This window comes from Corylus avellana, chromosome 3, assembly GCF_965113065.1.
Source record: "Corylus avellana chromosome 3, dhCorAvel1.hap1.2, whole genome shotgun sequence".
NCBI lineage: Eukaryota > Viridiplantae > Streptophyta > Magnoliopsida > Fagales > Betulaceae > Corylus > Corylus avellana.
The window spans coordinates 33896181-33909253 of NC_142492.1; the positions used below are offsets into that span (position 1 = coordinate 33896181).

Consider the following 13073-nt stretch of genomic DNA (forward strand, 5'->3'; position numbering starts at 1 on the left):
TCAATTACTGCCCAAATTGTCCTTGTGGAAAAGCCCATGTGAAGCTCAATTACTCAAATAAATTTTGGGCTCGGACAGTTGGGTTTTATATAGACTCTTGCACAATAACTATTCAAATTACTAATAATTTGTTAGCTAATAAGTTTCTTGTGAATAAGATAGTTTAACCTTTCTAACCGATTAGGTTTGAATATTTCTCCTAATGGATTAGGATATTTTCCAATTTAGTAAAAAATGATTAGAAAAGCAAAAATAACTCTCTTGGGAATTTTGTTTTCATAAAAATAGTGCAAATTTTAGGTGTAAAAACTAAAAAGTTACCACATATCTTGTTTTTTTTTTTTTTTTTGGCCAAAACGTAAGTTACCATTCCAAAATCTGACAAATATTCTTAAGAATATTCCTCAAATTTTAACTTAATGGTAATTTATTTAGAAATTTTTTTTTTCTCTTTTATTTATTTTATCATTGAAACAAGACCTCAAGGGTATGAAACCAGAACAGAGAAAAGAGATGTCGAAGGTGAAAATGTTGAGGGTATGTGTTGGGGTATTGAAGGCCACATAGGTAACCGAAAATTCAATGATTTACTCTGAAGTGGGCCATTTGCAGATCTATCTCCCACACCGACTAGTCACTCCCACACCCAATTAGGCAGTCCCACAGAGACAGAGACAGAGAGAGCCATGTGATGTTGGAAAAAGAGGTGGAAGCTTCCCCGGCTTTGGCTATATCGTGGCGTAGTTATCACAAGCGAGTGGCTTTCGCTCCCCTTTCTGCTTTTCACTGCATTAAACACAATATTCTCTCTCTCTCTCTCTCTCTCTCTGAGCTAGTATATTACAAGTTTCGACGTACTGAATTGTTTTTTGGAGGGGGGCAATGCTGTGATTTATTTTGGTTTCTAGTGATTGGATGGTCTCCATTGAGGCATTATAAATGTGTACGTTTGGGGTATGTGTGAAATGTGAACCCGTTGGTGTTTTATAAGGATTTGAGCTTCATAATATAGCAGTTGTGACGGAGTTGGGGCTTTGGGGATCTGGGTTTGTGTTGTTTAAGGATGGGGAGCACAGAGGAGAGAGTCGTTGCTGTGATCATGGTCGGTGGACCTACTAAAGGTACGAGCTTGTTTCATAATTTTTGGATTTGGAATGGGATAATTGCCTCCCATTTCTCACTCTCTTGGAATTTGTTTACTCCTGAATTGTAAGTTTTGGCTGTTGAATCGAATTATGAGACCCTTTGCTTATTCTCGTTGAATTTTTACTAAAAATAAGTTTGGTTCCCATGGAAAGAGTGAATTTTTTATTCGAATTATGAAAACCCATTTCGTATTCTGTTATGTTTCTTATGGGAAACTCGATATTATATTATTGTTCTCGTATTTTATGAATGTTCTTTATTATTTCTCAAAATTAGTTTAATTATTATGGTGAATTCTAACTTTTGCTTTTAGAAGGAGAGACATTTCTTAACACTGATTTTTTGTTGTAAATTTTGGATTTTACAGGTACTAGATTCCGACCACTCTCATTGAACATTCCAAAGCCGCTTTTTCCTTTAGCTGGACAGCCAATGGTTCATCATCCAATTTGGGCTTGTAAAACGGTAAATTCTTGAGGAAAACTAATAATGTGATTCTGTATATGTTTCGTTCCTTGCTCATGAGTCTGCTAAATTTTCAAAATTTCTCCTTCTCTTACAGATTCCGAACTTAGTTCAGATCTATCTTGTTGGTTTCTATGAGGAACGAGAATTCGCATTATACGTATCCTCCATCTCTAATGAGCTCAAAGTCCCTGTTAGGTGACTTTTTGCTTTCCTTTTCTACTAAATTATTAACTTGTTTTCTAAATTATTGTCTGGATATTGATTTTGGATGTTGCTGTTTATTCTTGGTGTTGGTGCGTGTATCAGATATTTGAAGGAAGATAAGCCACATGGTTCAGCTGGTGGGCTTTATAACTTCAGAGATCTGATCATGGAAGACAACCCAGTATTTGTTTTTACCTTTTGACTTTGTCTCTGGTTGATAATTACAAACTCCTATCTTTTTGTAATTTTATTTGTCTCTGGCTTACGTTGATGTGACGCACTTATAGAGTATTGATAGTGGTGCTTTAATTTCATTCGCAGTCACATATTTTCTTGCTCAATTGCGATGTTTGCTGCAGCTTTCCGCTGCCAGAGATGCTTGGTAATTATTTCCTTCTTCCTGGGATTGGGTGGTCTTTTTGCCTCTTGTAACAATCTTATAATTTGCTGGTTCCTATGTTCTTTCTTAATGGCTTGTATATACAATGCTTTTGTGAAGCAACAACTTCGGTATTTCCAGGTGGTTAGCTGTTGTTTTATACTTAGCTTGCAGAAAAATTGAGCACTTCTTTTGCCTTCTATATTTGCAGAGGCTCACAGAAGATATGGTGGGATGGGAACGATCCTAGTAATCAAGGTACGTTAACACATGCACAAGCAAAGTTATGCAAGAGCATTATTATCTTGAGAAATGATTCATGTCAATATTTTCCTCATCTTTTTCTCATCTCATCCTACAAATACAATAGATCAACCATAAGATTTGTGTACTCGTGTAGACCCACACAAATTCAATGTTGGATTCATTCATTCACTATGGAGATAGTTAAAAAGGAATGAATTCTATCATTTCGCTATTATTTAATGTTATTATTTCAATCTTACGTGTACAGGTTTCTGCTGAGTCAGCAAACCAGTTTGGAGAATTGGTAGCTGATCCAGTCACCAATGAACTGTTGCATTACACAGAGAAACCTGAAACTTTTGTACGTTCATTTGCATACATTTATCTACTCTTTAACATATTCTTTGCTTTTGGTGTTTCTTTATCTGGTGAATTGACTTGTGAGGTTCTTTCCTTCCCTGTTCTCTCTATCTGAGTGGTCTTATATTGGTGCTATATGTAGGTAAGTGACCGAATAAATTGTGGCGTATACATCTTTACCCCAGATATCTTTACTGCCATCCAGGGGGTTTCCACTCAGCTCAAAGACAGAGGTCAGTGATACAGATCTTTGACTAAATTGTCATGCTCCAATGTTTGCTTAACTTAGAAGCTCCTGAAAATACTTGAGTCATATTTAGTCTATATATTTCCCAAACTCACAAGGATTGGTTGTATCAATATTAGTGCTTAGAACTCAAATTTAATACTCATCTTGAATTTGCACCACTTTTATTTTTTTTTATTTTTTTTACTTTTCAAGATTTAATAATTTTCTTCTTGGTGTGTTTGGGTGTTTTGTTTGTGTTGGAATTCACCCAAAAAAATTTATTTAATAATTTTGTCTTGGTATTAAATGAAACTGATTTATCGTCTCACTTACCATATTGGTATTCATCATGCTGAAATCTGAAATCTTTTTTGGTCATTTGCAGCTAATCTGAGACGTGTATCCAGCTTTGAAGCCCTCCAGTCAGCAACAAGGTTTGACCTTTTTACTGGATTCCAAATTTTCTGTTGTTATATTCTTGATTCTTCAGGAGTGCAGTAGTGGCTCCAGATATATAATATTATACCATAATATGAACCTGGTTGCCCTATTTGAATTGAGCAAATGTCTGCAGTAAATCTATGCTGGAGCTTGTGGTTGATTTGCAAATTTAAGCTGATGAAGCAAAACATAGATGACCCATTATGGATTTAGATTTACCTTGGGTGAATTTGATTGTAAAAAACTGTGCAAATTTATTAACACATAAATGTGAATGTTGGCCCTGTGCAGGCAAAAGGGAAAACTTTCTGCCTAGTGGCCTCAAATATTTTATATCAACAGAATATATGAAAAAATATGGAATACACTTTCAAATAAATATTAATTACTTGAATGAATAGAATAATAGATTATAGAACATAATTGTTAAGATGCTAATAGAATTTTAATTATAAATTGTTAAATCGATTAAAAAATTGATAGTCTATTAAATAAATTGAATTTATCAAGAAATTGACCTTTGTTGTCACTTTTAGTTATGTTTTAGGGGGTCTGCCTTAAGGAAATAACAAGAGGAAAGTACAAGAATAAAGAGAGAGAAGGGTGTAATTCAGATAAATGCAATCCAGATCATAAGAAAGATTCCCTCTATTTTTCATTAAGAAAGATAGAAGATAGACAAAAAAAAAAAAAAATCCGTCCTTCGAGTATTTAAATTTACACGAGAAAAATGATAGAAAAGAAAGAGGGGCATGTAAAATACACATTGGTATATATAGGTTTATTTTGAATTGTGGATGCAACCATTTTCTCATTTCTCAAATTGCTTATATGATCTGATAAGTTCTTGACAAATTCAATTTCTGGTAATCACATGAGTTTCATCCCAATAATATTTAGTCATTGACACTCGGGTTTCCTGCCAAAATCAGTTGGTTTTGCTGTCCATCTTGCATGAAAAAGCAGTTGAGAAGCCATTTCATTTAATATTGCATCACTTCCTGGGCCCTTCAACTTGATGAACTGACAAGAATAATAAACGATGCATAGAGAATTATATATTAAACCTTCATTTCTGATGTGTGAAGGCCATTTAGTAATTTTGGTAGATCTTGCCAACTCCCTTTGGTACTTCTTTTGAGAGTCATCTGTAACATGATTGAAATATGACAAAGGAAGGCAATATGATTCTTTTCTACTTCTCTTTTTGGGTATGAAAAAGTTAATAGATTTTATACCCTAATCTTGCTTTATGTCTACGTAATTGTTAGTGTTGATTTACCTGGAATCTGACTGGGACGTTAGTGCGATCTGTGTTCACAAATGTCTCATTATTTCACAAAAACTGCCTTAATGGGGACAGTTGTTACATAAATATTATGGAGTTAGGGTGTGTTTGGCATGGGCTTTGAAAATCCAAGTCGGTTCTTTGGGTCAAGTTGTGACACTATTGGCATTCTTTGCTAGGGAGTCTACCAGAACTATCTCTGTACTTCCATCTGTTATTATCAACTTCAATTTAACTAGTAAAATCATGTAACTGTTGCTCAACCTTGGATATAATTGTAATTTCTTTCAATTTACGCTTTTTGATAAAACAGTTTATTACTTATCAAAAAAATTTCCTGTCCTAATATAATTGTTCCTTCAACAGGAGTCCGCCAACAGATTTTGTAAGACTGGATCAAGATATTCTATCACCTCTTGCAGGGAAGAAGCAGTTATATACATATGAGACCTTGGACTTCTGGGAACAGATCAAAACTCCTGGGTAAGTCTGGCACCATGTGTTATACTGCTATAAACTTAGCCCTTCAATCAGGACCATTATGTGAAATTTTTGATTTGATGCTTGCAGGATGTCCTTGAAATGTTCTGCTTTGTATCTTGCACAATTTCGGTTCACCTCCCCCCATCTTTTGGCAAGTGGAGATGGTACAAAGAGTGCTGCCATTACTGGTGATGTTTTTGTCCATCCGTCAGCAAAACTACATCCAACTGCTAAGGTGATCTTTCCCTTCTCAGTCTGTTTTAGGCATGCACACTGACTAGGGTGTTACTGGTCTATGCAATTTCCTTGGTTTGTTCTTTTGGTTGAGGTTTTCGAAATTATGTAACCATGTTATTTGTTGTACAGTTATATTTAGCAGAAAAACTAAATTTTGCAGTTTTTATATGTTTCTTTGTGTGTGTGTGTGTGTGCAAAGTTTGCCTTTAAATGGCAAGCAGCATATCAAGATTTCCTAGAAACATATACTACCTACCTTGTTAATCAACGGGGTATAGAGGTAGTTTTGCTTCTTTCCATCTAGTTGGATTTCATATTTGTAACTATTTACTTTTCTGCTGTGGTGAAACAGATTGGTCCCAATGTCTCAATATCTGCAAATGCCCGTATAGGAGCTGGTGTAAGGCTCATCAGTTGTATCATCCTCGATGATGTTGAAATTAAGGTATATATAACCAAATCAAAGGGAATGAAATGCATGCATAAGTTTGCCTTAAGCTTGACATATATACTTATGTTTACCCAGGAAAATGCTGTCGTTATTCATGCAATTGTTGGGTGGAAGTCGTCTATTGGGAGATGGTCCCGGGTCCAGGTAAGTTCAGAAATTTGCCTTTCTGAGTATGATATATTTGTCGATCAAGAGATTGTGCTATTTTTTTTTTTTTATCTATCATCTGTGAGATTGTGAATTCTTCCGGAATGATATGATTGTCTTCCCTAGAATGTCATTCAAAGCCACATTAAACGCTGTAGTTTAGCAGGTGTGGCACCGCAGTAAACATGGTTCCTCTCAGCACAAAGATGGTCTAATAATTGAAATGACGATGTCTATGTCAGCATAAAAAAAAATAGTTCAATAATGACTAACGTCACTGATGGATCTTCTTCCACCTATCCTTCATCATATGATTTGATTCTGTAGAGCATCTAATGGCTCCCTCTTCATACACGATTTTTAAAAAAAAAAAGAAAAAGAAAAAGGTTTTATCTCCAACCTAGAGAAGAACTTTCAGTGGCAAATGCGTTTAACATCCAACATGCAGTTCTCCTACTGTTATTCTCAACTGCTTTTGTGCTCCAGTATGTTGCAATGTGAGTAGAACATTTAGCAATGGCATGTTGCAGAACAGGATTTCTGTTCCAACTCCATGTCATTTCCAGCATCATAGCTGAAGGGCAGGTTTTATATTACATATAGAGGACTACTTTCTTACTGAAGCTTGTTTGATTTTTGTGCTGTTTTTTTCGATCTTTTTTTTCTTTTTTGGTTCTTTTAGAAAATAAAAGGTTAAAAAAAAAAAAAATCAAAGCTTTTGCAGATTTCTTAAGTCACTTATGCAGAAAGTGGTTTTCTTTCTCCTTTTCCTTCTTTTTTATTCAGGAAATTGTTGAATTGACTTTCTAAGTTTTTACAACTGATTTCAGGCTAGTGGAGATTGCAATGCAAAACTTGGGGTTACAATACTTGGTACTGTCCATAATTTTCTATGCAGTTTCCCTTCTTTTTTAAACAAGATTCTCAAATTCATACATTGCACCATCTGTCTGTTGCCATTTTGTAATGCAGGTGAAGCTGTGACTGTTGAAGATGAAGTGGTGGTGATTAACAGCATTGTTCTACCAAACAAGACTCTCAATGTTAGTGTTCAAGAGGAAATAATTCTATGAAAAAGCAAAGATCTACTTCACAGTTTTCATCACTCTCTCTTTCTCTCTCTCTCTCTCTCTCTCTTATTTTTATCCTCTCATTACTGTTCAAGTAGAAAACCCAGTACATTTAATGGCTTATTGTACTCGTGTACATTGACATTTCTCCAATAAGATTAAGAAATAAGAGTTTTGGTTTGGCTGCTGTATTATTTTTGTTCTCTTAATAAATGGAGCATATGAAAGAATGAAATAATAAGGACATAAAAGATTATGATGATCTTGAACAGAAATCAACAGTATTCATTTTGTAGTGATTTACTCAATGGCTATGAGCCTCCCCACCCACCAAAGAAAGTGGGTGGGCAGAGTTCTCCTGCTGCATGTAGTTTAAGCAGATTTATTTTCCTAAAATATCACAGGTTACTCCGGCAAAACTGCTCATACAGTTTCCATACAATGTCAACTTTGTTAACAAGAACATTGGTCTGATTATTGGCAAGGGACCCCATATAAAGACCCTTGGGCTGAAACTCAATTACTCAATTAATCCAAGGGAGCTCAGGCTAGGTGTATTATGCATAGCAACTTTTTTCCCTAGTTTAAGATAATGCAAAACATTTATCAGCCCCATGGAGAAAATGAGCCCCAGGGAGAAAGTTTTCAGGAGACCAAAAAGATGCATCACAAGATGCTTCACATTAGGCTCAACTAATTTACTCTTCATTTTAATAAAAATTAAAAAATTACATTTTTACTTTATTTAACTACTCACTTTTTCAAAATTCTTACATTTTACTCTTTACCTTAGCTATCAACTTTTACTGTTGTAAATTAAATGTTCTCTTTTAAAATTTTCATTATTTTTTTTTTCTCTCTAACAATCACATTTTTGAAGTTTTTGTCTTTTCGTAACAGTCATATTTTCAAAATTCTATCCCTTCTCAACGGCCATATTTTTTAAAGAAAAATAATTGGTACCAATAATTTGCTCATATTTTTCTCATATTTTCCTATAAATTCAATAAATTAACCATTAAATTTGTAAAATTTACCATTAACTTATGTAAGGTCTACATAAATTCACAAATTTAGAGTTTGTTTGGTAACCATGTTGCGCTGGGTAGACACTATACACTTTAAGACCATCTGTGCATCTGATTAAACGCACGTCTTTCATCTACAATATTTTTTCAAACTAGTCACAATACCCACGTAAAGCTATTTACGCTTTTACCCTCTTTTTTTTTTTCCAGACCACATCTTCCCTCTTCTCCCCTACAATGGTATGTCTTCTTTCTCTCTCTTCTCCTTCACTCTTCTCACATCTTATCCCCCTACCAACCTACCAGTACCCATCTCTTACCCGAATGAGACTACCTATGCCTTTGACTCTTTTTCCAAAATCAGCCTGCATTAGAATCGTCCTCTCTGCATCAAAGATTTCTGCCATAAACGACGAATCTGCATCCTCCTGTAGCTTTACACCTACACCTGCTTTTCTCGATGTCCCCTACTCATTTTCAAACATCTTGAGACAGAGCCCATCTCTTGGCAACATATCTAAATTTAGAGATATTCTGAGTTTGTAGTCATGTGCATCACAAATGGACAAAACTTTCTCAAACTCCATAAATTGGAGATGTTGCGTGGTAGGCGTCACCTATCAACTTTCGGGGTAGGTGGGTGTCGCTTGTGGAGAGGTTGGCGTCAAGGTGTGGCCGAAGGATGAAAGTTTGGGGATGGGGAGAGAAAGTGAGACAAGGGATGGGTATTGGTAGGCTGGTATGGGGAGAAGATGGAAGAAGAGTAAGGGAGAAGAGAGATCGCAATGGAGAAGAGTAAGGGAGAAGAGAGAGCTCACAAGGGAGAAGAAGGAAGATGTCATGCTGTGAAAAAAAAAAAAAAAAGCATGAGGGTAGAAGCGTAATTTTGCCTGATGGGGTACTATAAAGGGGTGAGAAAAAACCATGTAGACATGTCTTGCGTTTAATCAGACACACTTTTTTTTAAAGTCCACAGTATTTGCCCAACACAACACAGTTACTAAACATCACCCTAATAGTTAATTTGTAAGATGAAATAAAAAAAATATTAACACCAACCATTTATCTTTTTTAAAATTCAAAATTTTTTTTTCTAAGTCATTTTTTCAAAGGATTTTTTTTAAAATTTTTTATAATGACCATATTTTTAAAAATTCGTGTAAAGAGAGTATGCTTCAACGGACTAGAGAAGAAAAAGAGCAAGGAAAAGAAAAGAAAATTTTGAGAGAGAATAATAGATGAGTGTACATTGCTCACCAAAATTTTTGCTAACATAGTTATAGTTGGTTTTTCACCCAAATTTGCTACATTTGGGTCCAATATGAATGCTCCTTACCCAATTTACTCGACTAATTAATGAACATAAGTTGCCATGGATAACTGATCAGCTTCAAAAGCACAGCAAAACTCTAACCATCTATTCAATTACGTAAGCGTAGAAAACGAAGGCAACAAAATTCATATGCAACCATTGCATACAGGAATGAAAAAATGTGTAAGAAAATGAATTAGAAGAAATGAATATCCTGAGGGTGGTCATTGCATAGAGAACATGCACCCAACACGGAGACATCTCTTTTTTGTTTGGTTTTTTTTGTCAAATCACTAAAAAGAAAAAGTTGATGTGCATATTGAGAGCTCATTGGTGGGACGCATTAGGAAATTTGTAATGACTTCTTCCCAGCAAATTCAGAGTACCATGATTTCCATGCTTCCACGTAATGAGAGAAGAGGTCTTTCAAAGCTGCAATTTTTATACACCTTTGCATTAAACATTTTTCTGCAACAATACAATACAATATATATATAGGCCTATATAAACTTGTTAACATGATATGCATATCTGAAGATAATGACATTAAATGACAAAATTCACACTATGATAGAATAGAATCTTTTTAAATCAGTTATGTGAGCCTGAATTCAAAGATGCTAGATTAATCAAAGCTTCTACGCACATATCAACGGAGTAAAATGATGCAGAACAACTTTCGTGGGAGAATATGAGCCATCTCTAGAGATGAAAGGTGACTTCCAAACCACCTTTTTATGTGGTTTCCTAATGTGAGTCTAGATCATTGAGAACAAACTTCCTAATTTGAGAGATCTTTCTAATGGAGTGTTAATGCTTGTCACATTACAATGACGAGAGATGTGTGTTTCACTGCACTGCAAAATAGCATATGAAATGATACCTTGGTTTTCATATTGAGGACGATAAGTAGAGGCAAGCTGCTCCCAGTCTTGAACTCGCGCAACACTGCTATCCTGGGGGGCTCCAATTTTGGGTACGCTGGATGGAGCAAAAGGACCAAATTGGTAGCTCTTTGAACTCTGTTTTGAGTCATGTTCTAAATTCTTTCTATCAACCTCATCTGCCGAAGTGTCACATTTCATTTGCTTTTGTACTTTCAGATCCCCATTTAGATTTTCATCAACTTTATTCCTCTTAAAACTGACGTTTGTGAGATCACTTCCAAACATTCTCTTCCTAGAATCATTTGAACCAGACCCAATGTCAGATCTCCCTCTGAACCCTAACCACCTGAATGCAGGCTTCCTGGTGTCAATTGTATGTGTCTGCATATCATCCACAGAAAAGTTTTGAAAGATTAGCAAATGATTGTAATAGGTCCAAACTTAATTTAGTTGAGTTGTAGAGAACTAAAAAGCTCAAGTTTAAAGCAGTTTTAAAGTTTTTCAGCAAAGATTTGCAGTGATGTTTTACCTTCTCAATTAGTTTCATTGAAGACAATACATTTGCAATATCATATAGTCGCCTTACTTTTGCTGCAAAGTTTTGAAATCAAGAGATTGTTAGATAAAGAGTTTCGGCTCCATTTCAGTCAGTAGATGAGAATAAAGGAAGCAAAGATGAGATTCATTACTTCTCATTATCGAAGAATTGTGGCCATCCCCAAGCAATAGCTTTGCAGCATCATCAAGAGAGATCATTTCTGCCTATATATTTATTTAAAAACATCAAAATAATGACCAATTACAAGGGAAATCAATGGCAGAATAACAAAAATAAAAGGATATAGTTTCCACTCACATTAGAACAGAGAAAGAGCTTGACAAAATTCTGTGTAAGAAGTGCCAGAGACTTTTCCCTCCGATTTTCTGCAAAGATAAATAGAAGCACACTTCAGAATATCAAATTCTATTCCATCATTATTTCTCAATAATGATTAATTTAAACACATAAATGCAAACACTGAGGAACTATTTCAATTTCTATGCCCTTTATAAGGTTAAGCTGAGTCATCAAATTCACATCAGACCAATCAAACCAATGGCATTGTGTTTGGTCCAAAACCTATGTTCTGGATAATATATGACTCATTGACATTTACATATATATATTGTAGTCCTAAGTAAATAGTAGCATAAAAGCAAATTACAAAAAAGTTCAAAAAACAAAAGGATACCTTTTGTCACGGCTTTAACACCAGTACTGGGATTTGACTTATCATTCTGACTTCCAGTACTGGGATTGGAAAACCTTTCATCATCTTCTTCATCATCAGAAACCTTCCCCAGAAAAACACCCAAAAAAAAAAAAAAACCTTCATTAAAATGCCTAAAAAACAATTCCCATAAACAAAACAATTTCAAAAAGAGGGAAAAAAATCCCTTCAACCTAGAATTCACCCACTTTTGCATAGTCGTTGCCGTCAAAGGTACTGCAATTCTCACTCATACCCTCGTCCTATCACAGCATCATAACACAATGTCAGTGCTACATTCCAAATATTGGGCATTTCAACCACAATCTTAACCCACTAAAACGAATACAAATAATAAATATATATAAAATTTACTTTAATTTTACTTCTAACAAAACCCATTTACACCCAAGAAAGTAAAGAGGAAACAATTTACCTTGAGCTCCTTTAAAGCCGCAGGGATTGCACCAAACCCTTTCCAGGTATATTGGTTCTTCGCCTTCCTTGCGAGAACCTAAAGTATTAAACCAAATAGCCACACAAGCTTAAGACAGTGCATAACTAGAAATGGAAAAGCTGAAAATTGAGAAGATCAAGTTTCAACAATCTCACCCCAACACTCTCCAAGACATTTACAATATCGTAGATTCTTCGCCTCTCAACCCCTGCAAAACCAAAATCATTAGATCCACAAAAATTTAAAACTACAGACATACACATCTACGTGTACACACACGCACCTATCAACCCCTTCAAATCTCATTAGATCCACAAAATTCAAATTCACATAAATATATAATGTGTGTGCGCGTGTGAAACAAATTAAAGATCGTAATCAGATGAAGACCTAATCGCAAAGCGGCATCGTCGAGCCCGATCGATCGAACGTCACCTTTATCGTACAAGCTCAAGAAACTGCAGAAACCAATTGAAATTTTGAAAAATGATAACACAAAATTTCAAGATGAAGGGAAAATATATATCTAGAGAGAGAGAGTGAGAGAGAGTACTTGGAGCACAAGAGGCCGAGGGATTTCTGCTTTCGGCTATAGGCGTGGTGCTGCGATGAGGGATCGGGTCGAGCGGAAGACGAAGGCAAAGCCATTGGGGGAGATCTGAGTGGAAGTGAAGGGAAGGTAGAGGGGAAGAGAGCGTACGTGGAGAGAGAGAGAGTGAGAGATGGAGGCTGAGGCGTGAGCGAGGACCGTTAAGAAAGGAAAGGAAGGGATTGGGCAATTGGCGGGGTAATCATTTTGAAATTTCGTGCGTCTTGTTTTTCCGTTTTGGTTTTCAAAGTTTGAATAAGCGGGAACTTGAATTACTCTGACGCGCCTCTCCAATCTCCATCCCATTCCCATCCCATGGGTATTGTATTGTATTGATAGAGTTTTTTTTTAAAATAAAATAAAAAGGTAATATTATATATAACATATCTCATAATTATTCT

General features: G+C 35.4%; 2 protein-coding genes across 2 annotated transcripts; one reads left to right on the forward strand and one right to left on the reverse strand.

Moving 5' to 3' along the window:
• The first annotated feature begins 518 nt into the window (after positions 1-518).
• On the forward strand, positions 519-7330 carry LOC132175528 (uncharacterized). Its single transcript, XM_059587498.2, has 15 exons — positions 519-1121; positions 1514-1611; positions 1709-1809; positions 1921-1999; positions 2140-2200; positions 2409-2455; positions 2712-2804; positions 2946-3036; positions 3418-3466; positions 5128-5244; positions 5332-5479; positions 5834-5926; positions 6008-6076; positions 6910-6952; positions 7052-7330. Exons 1-15 carry the CDS (start codon positions 1064-1066, stop codon positions 7150-7152), a joined length of 1248 nt encoding a protein of 415 aa, XP_059443481.1. The 5' UTR covers positions 519-1063; the 3' UTR covers positions 7153-7330.
• Positions 7331-9441: 2111 nt separating this feature from the next.
• DEL1 (DP-E2F-like 1) lies at positions 9442-12871 on the reverse strand. Its single transcript, XM_059587596.2, has 11 exons — positions 12637-12871; positions 12474-12541; positions 12239-12291; positions 12063-12140; positions 11836-11889; positions 11609-11711; positions 11233-11300; positions 11066-11138; positions 10906-10967; positions 10373-10757; positions 9442-9921 (listed from the first exon to the last, which is right to left on the reverse strand). The coding sequence occupies exons 1-11, from the start codon at positions 12729-12731 to the stop codon at positions 9833-9835; spliced, it is 1128 nt and encodes a 375-aa protein (XP_059443579.2). The 5' UTR covers positions 12732-12871; the 3' UTR covers positions 9442-9832.
• Positions 12872-13073: the final 202 nt, after the last annotated feature.

Bases quoted from the DNA above. Each gene is read 5' to 3' on its own strand.
- LOC132175528 (XM_059587498.2), top strand. From the start codon at position 1,064: ATGGGGAGCACAGAGGAGAGAGTCGTTGCTGTGATCATGGTCGGTGGA. The intron at 2,456-2,711 runs GTACGTTAACAC...TTACGTGTACAG, and splicing joins GAACGATCCTAGTAATCAAG to GTTTCTGCTGAGTCAGCAAA. The intron at 5,480-5,833 runs GTGATCTTTCCC...GTGGTGAAACAG, and splicing joins AACTACATCCAACTGCTAAG to ATTGGTCCCAATGTCTCAAT.
- DEL1 (XM_059587596.2), bottom strand. From the start codon at position 12,731: ATGGCTTTGCCTTCGTCTTCCGCTCGACCCGATCCCTCATCGCAGCAC. The intron at 12,292-12,473 runs GTCTTCATCTGA...TTGGTTTTGCAG, and splicing joins CGATGCCGCTTTGCGATTAG to GGGTTGAGAGGCGAAGAATC. The intron at 11,301-11,608 runs GTATCCTTTTGT...TTATCTTTGCAG, and splicing joins TGTTAAAGCCGTGACAAAAG to AAAATCGGAGGGAAAAGTCT.